Raw genomic sequence first — 13,216 nt, 5'->3', positions numbered from 1 at the left:
TCCATGGGGGGATTTGAAAAGATTGATACATTCCTGGTACTCTTGAAGGTCATGTGCATGTTCAGGGCTGTACACATGTTCAGATAAAATCTGAGAAGGTATTAGGCTCTCATCTCTGGCTGGCCCTGAAGATTAGTGTAAGCAGGAAGTGAAGGTTAAGACATGAGAAGTTCAGACCTGATTGTAGGCAATTACAAAGGCTTTACCTGGCAGTAAAGCTGTTCTCCTCACACCAATCTACAAAACCGCAAATCCAAATGAAGAATAAAAACCTATGGCTAGGTGAATATATTTTTAAAATAATGTATAAATGCATTTTTTGTTTATAATGAGGAGACAGAGGGAAGCCAGGTAGTCAGAAATCGGGACCATGGGAGGAGGAGGAAATAAAACCCAGGAACCCAGCTGGGTGGAGTTACTAAGACACCCCGACTGGGCTGGGAAGGAAGGACACCCAGGAGAGGCAAGAATTTTAAAAATGTATGGATATTGCTAAGAAGACGGGCAGCATGCAGATAACCAATCACAAGGCAGTAAGGCGTATAAACCAATCTCAAGGATGTTGCTAAGACAGAATTCTTTGAAAAGCTCAATCAGGAGCTAGCAAGGCTGTATCCATCCCCTAAATTAAAAAGGGTAAGTTTCCTCTAGTGTTCTCTCTCTCTCCCAGGTGCGCAATGGATTCCTGACATTCCTGTGGTGTAGGAGCACATCCCCTGCACCCATGAGGCTCATGGCCACATGGGACTCTACACCATGAGTAGACTTTAACTCCTGATGGCAACATGGAACAGAAGCTAGACACTGGCCTGCTCCTGGAACCCCAGCTGCACCTTTTCCAGGACTGGCTTCTCTCAATAACCTTTGCTTCCGCTAACCATTTTTGTCTACAAAGCCATTCTTTGGTTTTGTGAGACAGAACTCAGACTCAAACACTCCACATTTCGGTTTCAATAACATTTTCTTCTTTCTTACTTAAAAAATAACTGCATAAAACAATAGTTTAAAAACTGTGTTAATGGATGTATAACATAGAAACATGTAATTTGTATGACAATAATAACAGACATGTGGAAATTAAAAACACTCCTTCAGCTCTGGCCAGTATATTTCATGGTTAGAGCATCGACCCTCACATGGTAGGGCTGAAGGTTCAGTTCATGGTAGGGCTGAAGGTTCAATTTACTGAGCTGTAAATTCAATCCCCAGCCCAGTCAGGGTGCACATGATAGGCAACCAATCAATGTGTCTCTCTCAGATTGATTTTTCCCTCTCTCTCTTTCCCTTTCCTTCTTTCCTTCCTTTTCACTCGCCCTAAAATCAATGGGAAAAAATATTCTCAGGTGATGATTAACAAAAACACACAAACAAAAACATATAACCAATGGATCAAAGATGAAAAAATAATTAAAAATACATTGAGATTAGTGAAAATGAAGGCACAAAACTTCAAAATTTATGGAGGTCAACTTAATCAGGGCTTACCAGGAAATGTATAGCTGTAAAAAATGTATAGCTATGAAAAAACAGATATAAATAAAATAGGGAATTATAAGACAAAATAAAACATAAACCTAGCAGTTGATTCTTTGAAAAGATCAACAAAATTCCAAACTTACCTAAACTGAATAAGAGATAAAGAGAGAAATGTTTAATTATTAAAATCAGGAATAAAATAGGGAACATTACTGCCAACCTTATAAAAAATAAGATGGATTATAAGAGAATACTATAAATAATTGTATGCTATCAATTTAGGCATCCATTTGAGATGGACAAAGTCCTATAAAGTCACTAACTACAGAAACTGACTCAAGAAGCAATGGAAAATCTGAATAGACCAAAAACAGTAGACAGTGATTAGTAATCTAAAAACTTTCCACAAAGTAATGCCCAGGTTCCCTTAGCTTTACTGATGAATTCTACTGAGTTTTTAAAGAAAAAATAATATCAATACTTCACAAACTCTTTCACAGGTTAGAAGGTCAGTGAATAACTCCCATCTCATTCTACAAAGCCAGCATTACCTTGATAATCAAACCAGACGAAGATATCACAAGAAAACTATAGACCAATGTCCCTTACAAATATAGATGAAAACCTTGCACATAATACTAACAAAGCAAATATAGCAACCTAATAAAAAGATTATGGACCATGACCTAATGAGGTTTATCTAAAGAAGCTCATATGAATTAATATCAGAAAAGCATATTTGATGTAATAACACTATACTAGTAGAATAAAGAAAAAAATTTACATACTCTTTTCAATAGATGCAGAAAAAATACTTTATAAAATCCAATAGCCCTTCAGTGATAAAACATTCGCCTAACTAGGAATATAAATGACCTTCTGTAACACAATAAAAAGCTTCTAAAAAAACCCACACAAAATAACAATGATAACATCTTATTTAATGGTAAAAGACTGAAACATTTTCCCCTAATTTAAGAGCAAGGCAACAATGTCCTCTCTTGTCAGTTCTATTCAATATTGTACTGGAGGTTCTTGCCAAGGTAAATAAGTAACTAAATGAAATAAAAATCATGATTTTAAAGAAAAAAGTAAAAACATTTTTTCTTCTCTGATAAAATTACTTTATTATATATAATCATAAGAAATCCACAAGAATCTACTAATCTATTAAAAATGTTTCTTGGGTTTCAGGATATGAGTTAATTACAAATATAAATTGTATTTTTATACATAAAGAATGGAAAACTTGTAAGTGAACATAAGAAATTATTCCATGTACAATAAAATCAAATATAATAGATAACTTAGCTATAAATTTAGCAGAAAAAGAAATCCAATAAAGTAGACCTAAATAGAATGATATTTAATATTCATTGATTGAAAGACTGAAAAAAACTGACCAATTGTCCCTCAGATCCAGTCCAATCAATATCAGAATCCCAGATATGATTTTGCAGCAATTGAAAAATTAATTCTAAGATATGTATGGAAATGTAAAAGACTCAAAAAAGCCTCCTGAAATCTTAAATATCTTGAAAGAAGAACAAAGTCAAATCTTATTACACAGAATATAAAATAAATAATTACAACTCAATAATAAAAAAAAATATATATCCCAAACAAAATATGTGCAAAATCTTTGAATAGAGATTTATCCAAAGAAGATATATACATGGCCAATAAACACATAAAATGTTTTTGAAAATTATTTATTAGAGATATGCCTATGAGGTACAATGAGATTCTACTTTCTATACATTATAATTGTTATAATAAAACAAGAATAGATAATAACAAAAGTTGGAAAAGATGTGGAAAAACTGGCATCCTCATACATTGCTGAGGAGACAGAAAATGGGGTAGTCATTATGAAAACAGCTTGGTTGTTTCTCCATTAGTTGAAGATAGAGTTACCATATGAATCAATAATACCCCTCTTATGTATATATCCAACAGAATTGGAAACATATATCTACACAAAAATGCATACATGAATGTGCATAGCAGTTTTATTCATAATAGCTAAAAAGTGAAAACAATCTAAATGTCCTTTTATTGATTACTAGAGGCCTGGTGCATGGGTGAGTTCTAGCTCGCCTGCCCCAATTGGGGCTGATCAGGCCAGGCCTGCCGGGGGGAGGGGCCACAGGAGGTTGGCAGGCCAGCCCCGCCCTCTGGTCGAAATCCTGGTTGAACTCCTGGTTGAGGGGACAATCTGCATTTTTGTGCTGTAAGACCCTGCTGAAAAACCCTGACCTAAATGACCAATCTCTGTAACCCACGTCACTGCCCTAAGCCCACCCAAATGACCAGCCCTATATAACCTTTGTTCTCCTGGGGCTCGCTCTCTCACATCTCTCTGCTGCGCCGAAAAGAGGCTGGGAGCCAAACCCGGGTTTGAATAAAGACTCCTTGCTTTTGCATCGGAAAAGGCTCCCTGGTGGTGGATTATTGGGGACCCTGAACTCTGGGCATAACACATAGCAGTTTTATTCATAATAGATAAAAAGTGAAAACAACCTAAATGTTCTTTTATTGATTACTAGAGGCTTGGCGCATGGGTGAGTTCTAGCTCGCCTGCCCCAATTGGGGCTGATCAGGCCAGGCCTGCCGGGGGGAGGGGCCACAGGAGGTTGGCCGGCCAGCCCCACCCTCTGGTTGAAATCCTGGTTGAACTCCTGGTTGAGGGGACAATTTGCATTAGCCTTTTATTATATAGGATGCATAAATAAAATGTGGTAAATTCTAACCATGGAATATTCTTCAGCCATAAAAGAAATGAAGCATTTATACAGGCTATAAAATGGATAACTATTGAAAACTTTATGTTGTGTGAGGGAAACCATACATAAAAGGCCACCAATTATGTGATTCTGTTTATATGAAATGTCCCAAACTGGCAATTCCATAGAGACAGGAAGTAGAGTAATTGTTGTGAAAGGCTAGGTTGATGGGGCAATAAAGAGTGACAGCTATTCTTGTACAGGTTTTTTTTAGGAAGACAAAAATGTTTTGGAATTTGATAATGGGGATGGCTGAGCGTATCTGTGAATATACTCCAAGTATCTACTCTAAATGTTAAAACTTAGTTTTATGGTATGTGAATGTTATCAATTGAAACTAAAAAACACAAAAACAAAAAGAGCCCTCACCATGTATTTAACATACAACATGGTGCCTGGCATTTAGAGAATCTTACTAAATAGCACTAAAGTAGTCTTTATCAATTTTTCTTAAACTAACTTAATTGCAAAAAGTTTATTGAACTAATATTTTATTCAATTTTATACAACATAAAATGTGGTGAAAAAAGGCATGATGTATCAAAATGTGCCTCAAAGACATAAATGCTAAAATGAAAACTCTTAGCATATTGAGCAAACTGTGCTCTTAATTAGTTTAATCCTCTAGGTAGATGCATCGCTCCCTTGTGTCATAGACTTAAAATGAATATAATTTTATATACTATTTTATGCAGCAGAATGTGCATTCTTCATTTATTGATAACTATGAAATATTTTTGACCACATAATCATCTTTAGCAACCAAATAATTCATGTGACTTTCTTGTAAAGTCATACAAGGATTTTTTTTTTTTTCATACAAATTAAGGAGAGGGGAGCTAAGCTATCTGGGTTAAAGAAAATATTTTGCATTTGTATTTAATATTTTTAAATTTTACTTTAGACTCTAGCCCCTTGTCACTTGAATGTATTATATTAAATTACATAGTCAGTTTTGTAATTACACTGTATACCACAAAGTAGGCACTGATTCGCTGTGGGAAATAACACAGTACCTTCTAGTTTCTGAACAAATAGAAAATTAGCTCAGGCAACTGTTGGTTTATACTTGAAACTAATCTTGATGATTATACCAAAGGGAGAGTTATGATATGTGTTTGAAAAATTAACATCAAAATTGTAAAAAAATAAAAAACAATTAGCAAATCAGAAATCAGTTGCAGCTTCCTCAGTGAGACAGAAATTCAAGGAACTGCCTTTAGGGACTATCCTGGAGGAAAACTTGTTTTGTGCTCTTTTTATTACCACATATTCTCTTCAGAAGAGCTACTGTGTCTTCTACACTCTCAGGCAGTGAAACAGCAGTGCTTGTTGGGAGCTTGCCATAATTGGTTCCACTGAGTTCCTTTTCCCTATGGCTTATAAAGGCTGCAGATCGTGGTGCCTTGATATCCCCTCTGATTGGTCACTATTCCCTTGGACTGGTTACTATGGTAACTCTTGGGCTCAAAGGTAAAACCTCACATGGGACATGTGAGGTTCTCCCTCCTCCTTCCTTATTGTTTTCCTACTCCCTTTGGGCTTTCTTCTTCTCCTTCTGGATGAAGGGCTTCCTTCTCTTTAATTTGTAAATATAGACCTTTTGCTGTTCCCAGCTCCCTCATTCTATGGAAATGCACCTGTTGCAGCTTTTCAGCTCCCCTATTCTATGGAAATATACCTTCTGCTGCTCTGCATCCCTGTGCTTCTTCCATGGTCCCCTTAATTTCCAAAATATCTAAAATTTCCTAAACCTGTCCTATTATACCCCTAAAATTCCTGTTTTAGTTGGATAACATCAGGTTACCATCAGAGCCCAGCTTGGATGTGGAACTGCTAACAGCAGAATCAGACTTGTTGGTCCAGAACATTCCCTCCTCATCTCAGCTCCCAGCCCTGTGGTAAGAGTATCAGAGATAAGGAAAAAATGCCCAGGGAAATTGATGTGCAAATGTAAGTAAATCACCATGTGTCCCTGGCCCTATATTTTAGGAATAACAGCACATAGGTTGGGCAAAGTTAACTTGCAGGGAAAGACTTTATGCCCACATATAATTCCCCTATCCACTACTGAATGTTTGGGGAGCACACAAGAATGGCAAATGCCTCAGCCTTTCAACCAACTAGTCAAAGTATCTGATATGTTCATATGAGTGCACAGTTAAAAATTACATATTTTAGTAGTTATAATGACTGTTAAATAGAATTTAAAGAGGAGAAAGAAAATGAAGAAAAAGAAATGGAGGGATATGAGGAAGAGGAGGAAAAAAGGAAGAGAAGAAACAGAGGAGGAGATGAAAAGGCTAACAGGAGAAAGAGAAAAGGAGAGAGAGCTTGTCAAGGAGTTGGAAGAGAAGGAGGAAGACAATCACCAATAATAAATAAAAAAAGAAGTAATTAAGTAGGCAGACAAGAATTTGAAAAAGATATAATAAATGTCTCACAGAAATAAAGGAAGTTATTGATACCATTAAAAAGAAGAAAGTAATTATAATTTATTACCAAGTAGGAACATGATCTCACTCATGTGAAATCTAAATGAAAGGAATTTTTCAGAGTGAAATAGGCAGGTTTAGGAAATTTTAGTAATTAAGGGGTCCATGGAAAAAGCACTGGACTACAGACCTGCAAAGGGTACATTTCCATAAGACAAGGGAGTTGGGAGAGGCAACAGTTACATTTCCATAAGATGAGGGAACTGGGAGTAGCAAAAGATACACATTTACAGAATAAAGAGAAGAAGGAAGAAAGTCCAGAGGGAATAAGAGAACAATGAGGGAGGAGGGCCTCACACTTCCCATGTGAGGTTTTGACCTTTGAGCTCAGGAGTCACTTTAGTGACCAAATCAAAGGGGAATATTGACCAATCAGAGGGGATATCAAGGCACAAAGAACTGCAATCTTTATAAACCATAGAAAAAGGAATTTGGTGGGACTCTTTCCCCCTCCCCACATGGGAGTCTGTGCTGTGGGATTCTCTCCTCCTCCCCACGTGGGAGTTTGTACTTGTTCTTCAATGATTTCCACCTTTACTATACCATCTTCCATCTGTGGTTTCATTCTTTGACTCTGATGAACAAAGAGCCCAGGAAAAGCCATCTTGCCCAGGGAACACTGAGCATTCCAGTCCAAAATTCCCATATCATAAACTGATGAACAAAATAGATTCAGAGACATAGAAGCATGGAACAGACTGTCGAAGAAAAAATTAAATCTCAGAGTGAAGGCAAGGGTGAGTGGCTGGGTGGGAAGAGATTAATCCAAGAACTTATATGCATATATGCATAACCCATGACACAGACAATAGTGTGGTGAAGGCCTGAGGTGGGGAGAGGGCAGGCTAGAAGGGGTCAATGGGGAAGAGAAAGGGACACTGGTAATACTTTCAACAATAAAGATAAATTTTAAAAAAAAGAAAAGAAAAAAAATTGAGATCAATACATACAATTAGTATCACGGTACACACAGATTAAGATCAATTTGAAGGGCTGGATATTACAATGATTTATCAAATAAATAAAAAATTAAGTTTATAAGATATGATGCATTAAATAAGAAATATAAACACCTATGTAAATAGAAGTCCCTAGAAGAAGAGAGAAGATAAATCAAAGACTGATATATTATATTGAAGGAACAAGAATTGTAGACTGAGGATGTTAATTGCATTTGAGTATGATACATAATGCTGAACTTCTCGAGATGCAACTGATCATAAAGAATGTGATTGATCCTAAAGGAAGCACTCTGGTTCATCAGAGAACATACACGTGTCTTGTGTTATTACCAAAAGGATTTAGAGATAAGGAAAGGCAGTTAGGGAAGGGTCCATGGGAAAGGAATGCATATGTGATGGGTCAGAGATAGCTCCAAGCAGCCAGATTGTTTATCTTACATACACAGTGGACAGAAGAATGTAATAAGACTAGAGGCCCAGTGCACAAAATTCGTGCACGGGTAGGGTCCCTAGGCCTGGCCAGCTATCAGGGCTGGTCGAGGCCTTCCTTCCCTGGCTGCCGGCTGCCGGCCAGGGCCTTCCTTTGTTCTGAACCACTCCCTGGTGGTCAGCGCATGTCATAGTGAGTGGTCAAACTCCTGGTGGGTTGAACTCCTGAGCGGACATTTTGCATATTAGCCTTTTATTATATAGGATAAGGGGGAGAAGATGGGGGAAACACTGGGTGAGCTTTGAAACTTTGATACCATGCAGGGAAAAGGAGGAAATTGGAAAAAACACAGGGGACATAAAATGAGGAAGGGTCCAATTAGAAAGTAGCACATATAGACAAAGAAGCTGCCAGCACAAAGAGACTTCACTGATTATCCATCTGGGAACCCCTCCCCATGTGGTAGTTTGTATACACTTGCAATAAATTTCCACATTTTTGCTTAAAATCCTTTGTCCATGAATTTTATTCTTTAAATTATGTAGGACAAGAACACGGATCCAGCTTGCCGTTCAGGGTAGCACTATCAATCTAGCTTCAACTGATTGGACCTCGATTGGCATCCATGTCAAAGGCAGCTTTCTATCTACTGGACATTGCTAGCACTTTATGAGATGCTCTGAAATGAGAATTTGATGCCTTGTGCTATGATATTACCTACTAACTCAATCAGATCAGCTCTTGGGGAGTTCTGTAGTAGAGGATTAAAAAAAAAAAAACTGAACAAAACCAAAAACTCCTAGGAAGTAAAACACATAAGAACCCAACAGCATGCTCTATATAGGAGAGGTGGCCCACCTGACAATTAGAAGTGAAGGAAAACAACAAAATAAACAAACAGGAGGAGACGCTTCATCATGAAAACAGTCAACTATGAGAATTGCTATTGAGTCACTAACACTTGTGGAAAAGCTACATTACATTTTGATGTTGTGATACTTGGCACATGTAACTTTTTATGTAGCCTTATTTCCACATGGACCTTTACAATGAACTCTTTAACAAATAAGACAAACCAAAGACACTATGTGAGATTACCATCCTGCTCAGCACTGGTGCTGGTGTAATAGAATTTGAGGCAAATAGGATTTAGTATACTTGAAGCACATGGAATTATACCACTTAAGGTCCATTCTTGGTGAAACATTTTCATGTATGTTCTCTTGACATGTAAATATCCTACATAATCAATATATACATAGTTGAACCTGGGTATACCTTAATAGAAATGAATTCAATTTTATAAAACAAAAAGGGAAAAAGATACATTAAATTCTAAATATTCCAATCCATACTGCATATTCTCTATATTCCCCCAAACAGGAACATAGGCTGTTAGTTAACTAATAAAAACAACACATAGAGCTTTTATATGGATATGAAAGCCAAAATGCTCTAATTTACTTGGGAGGAGAAACCATATAAGAAACCTTCTATATCCATAAATATTGATATGGGGAAAAGCATTTGTTATTCATGTTTTTCATATTCTAATTTGATTCTATATGATTTACAGAATTTATGTGGCTTTTATATAAAACACAGAATTTTAGAACTTAAACTTTCTCAGACATTTATTATTATTTTATAATTTTACTAATGAGCAAACTGAAGAAAAGGAGGTAAAAGAAGATGATCAAAAAGGTAGAAGATGGAAATAATGATTTAGTTAATCTATTTTAATAATTTACTTTTTATTTCACTTAGATTGATAGTAAACAAGAATGAGGAATGCAGTTTTGGAGAACTCAAAGTTAAACTATCCTATATAATAAAACCCTAATATTTGCAAATCGACCACATGGCAGAACGACCTGCTGAATGACTGGTCACTATGACATGCACTGACCACCAGGGGGCAGACACTCAACTCAGCAGTCGCCCTGGTCCGGGCCAGCGAGTGGATGGTGTCAGGCCACCAGCCAAGGGGGGTGCCAGTAGGGGGCCCCCCAATCACCCTGCCAGTTGCCCCACAGACCGGCCCTGATCGCTGGCCAGGCCTAGGGACCCTACCCTATATATTGGGAACAGTCTCTTAGATTTAAAAATTAAAACCTGGCACGGCTACTCTAACACTGAAAAAACAGGATGATGCAGTGGTGACTTGCATGGACTCTGGCCTGCACATTTTGTGGTCAGCCCTGATTCTGACACTTACAACTGTGTTACAAAGCCAATTACTTAACTTCTCCCTGCTTCAGTTTTTCCACTCATTAAGATGGGGAAAATGGTACTACTGCTTCAGAAGGATAATGTTATTTACTACTTTTTATAATCAGGGCAAAAAAATGTACCTGTCCTTACAACAGCAAGATGCCTTTCACCTATATGTAAAGTATGGTCACTGGTGCATGCAGCGTCCCAGATTGCAAGAGGGATGTCTTAACTGCCGGTTTAGGCCTGATATCCCACGAGGGGTCCTGGATTGTGAAAGGGCGCAGGCCAGGCTGAGGGATCCCCCCCCACACACCCCCAAGCATGATTTCGTGCACCAGTCCTCTAATCATTAATATTTGTTTTTGAAATGCTCTCTAATTTTGCTTGTCTATTAATGTCTAAATCAGTGGATTTGCAATTAAACCCTGATATCTTTCTAATGTGAATATTCAAAGTATATGAAAGACACTTAGTTAACTCTCTGTCATATTCCAGGTCTTCAAAAAAGTAATTTGCATTTCATACAATTCCCATGATACAAAGTGCAAATTCAATAACTGTTAGTCTTTATTAAATTCCTCTTTTTCAAATATTTGTATGGGACTTGACAATTATCGTTGTTAGATTTTTTATCTACTTAATGACCTTGAATTGGTAGTGAATTTGGAAACTAAGGCTCATAATTTAAGTTCTGGCCCAAAATCATGTCAATATTAAATAGTAGGTTCAAGACAAGACTCACAACAGATCTTCTGATATAAGTGTAGTTCTCCCATCTTCAGGTTACTCCACAGTAAAGATCAAGTGAATCCTATCATATTGACCCTTGGTAACAGCTGAGGAGTCACTTTTTCTCTAAAACTATATTTCCTTCTCCCCATGGATTTTCCAAGATGGAAATAATGCAAATATATAACTAGACCTGTTTATCCAGTAATGTGGAATGAGTCATCTTAATCCACATTAACTGTTTCTTTTTCTGAGCTATATTGCTCTGGCCTCTCCATGATTGCACTGCATTTGTTATATCAAATTTCACATATTAAATGAATGTTAGATTGTGAAAACTTTGTGGATAATTTGAGGTTTACTCATTTTGGTATTGTTAACATCTCTCTCAACAATTAAACGCACATTGGTCAACACAGGAAAATGTGAAGAACTTTAAAATAATGCTCCAAATAAACCCTGGTATACCTAAAATTAATAATAACTGATGACAATAATACTATACTTTTATATATATTTTCACTATTAATAAAAATGTTTTTAAAAGTAATATCAATAAAGTAAGAAATCTTACCTAGACCATGTCGATGTGTTGACATCGGTGGTAAGACAGTCCAAGTCTTTGTTTTGGGATTGTAACATTCAACAGTGTTCAATGTCTTTAAGCCATCTCGGCCTCCAATTACAAAGAGTTTGTCATCAATAACAGCCACACCAAACTGCAATCTCCGGCCATTCATCATCCCTGCCTGGATCCACAAATTTGTTCTGAGGTTATATTTCTCTATGGTTGTAGCTCCTGATAAAACAAAATCACATAGTCACCATTTACTACTACAATATATAACTCGATCCAGTTGTACAAATTATTAGTAGTGTAAATTTAGGATGTGAAAATGCTCTTGTCATGTTCATTTTTCTTAAAGAAAACATGTCAGAAAAACAAAGGGAGTAGTAATTTAATTACTAATACATTTTCTCTACCTGGTGGATACTTATGATCAAATAGACACAAATGTTCAGCTTTTTTGAATTACATATTGGTGTCATGCTAAAATATCACTTAAATAGAATAACTAGCAGTAGATTTTACGAAGTCCCTCTATCACTGTTTGTAATAGACACAAATGTTCAGCTTTTTTGAATTACATATTAGTGTCATGCTAAAATATCACTTAAATAGAATAATTTTGGGCATAATACAGTTCTAGCAGTAGATTTTACAAAGTCCCTCTATCACTGTTTGCCATTTAAAAAGTATATCATAATCCTAGCCTGAAAAAAAATTAACCTTTTTAATGCCTAAGCTATGCATATTATATGTAATTCTGAGAATTAATTTAATAAACTATTTACCATGTTTCTCTTTAATTTGTCTTATGCATTAAAAACAAAACTTTTAAAAGTCAATTTTAAGATACACAAACAAATGTCAGTTATGCTTGTTTTGTTTTTTTAATCCTCACCTGAGGATATTTTTTCCATTGATTTTCAGAGTGAAAAGGAGGGAGGAAGAAGAGAGAGAGAGAGAGAGAGAGAGAGAGAGAGAGAGAAACATCAACTGAGATAGACACATCGGTTGGTGTTTCCTGTACTTGCCCAGATTGAGGGGTGGGGAGTAAGGGTGGAGAGCAAACCTGCAATGCCCTTGACTGAGAATTACTGAATGCAGGCTGATGCTCTGACCACTGAGCAAAACCAACCATGGTGGTGTGATGCTTTTTTTGATCTTTTTAAAAAAATGCATTTGGAGAATACTTCAATAGAATTTAGAGACACATGATGATCTATCTTTATCAATCATGTTGTAATCTTTCCTAAAAGCTTTTTTTGTATAGAGGCCTGATGCACGAAATTTGTGCAAGAGCAGGCCTTCCTTCCCCTGTCCGCTGGCATTGTAAAAATCTCATAATCGTAACAATACTTTTTGTGTGCTTAATAAGCAATCAACATCTACATTTCTCCCTGCAGTAAATAGAATCCATTTATAAAATAGTAATAGTCTGATACATAGCTATGTGTAGAGATATAAATGTAAGTATATCATTAAGCTTAATGCTGGATTTTGAAGTAGATATATAAATCTCAAAATCCAGCATTATGTTTGGTTTAAACTAATTT

The 13,216-nt window shown here is 36.4% G+C and overlaps 1 protein-coding gene across 1 annotated transcript in view; it reads right to left on the bottom strand.

Moving 5' to 3' along the window:
* The window catches only part of KLHL1 (kelch-like family member 1), a 378,971-nt gene that overhangs the window by 69,777 nt on the left and 295,978 nt on the right, over window positions 1–13,216 (bottom strand). The window contains exon 7 of the mRNA XM_005871702.2: window positions 11,670–11,894. Within this exon, the coding sequence (XP_005871764.1) occupies window positions 11,670–11,894 (225 nt within the window). The remainder of the gene's footprint in view (window positions 1–11,669; window positions 11,895–13,216) is intronic.

Source organism: Myotis brandtii, unplaced genomic scaffold (assembly GCF_000412655.1).
Source record: "Myotis brandtii unplaced genomic scaffold, ASM41265v1 scaffold353, whole genome shotgun sequence".
Lineage (NCBI taxonomy): Eukaryota > Metazoa > Chordata > Mammalia > Chiroptera > Vespertilionidae > Myotis > Myotis brandtii.
This window is presented reverse-complemented; position numbering and strand designations above follow the sequence as displayed.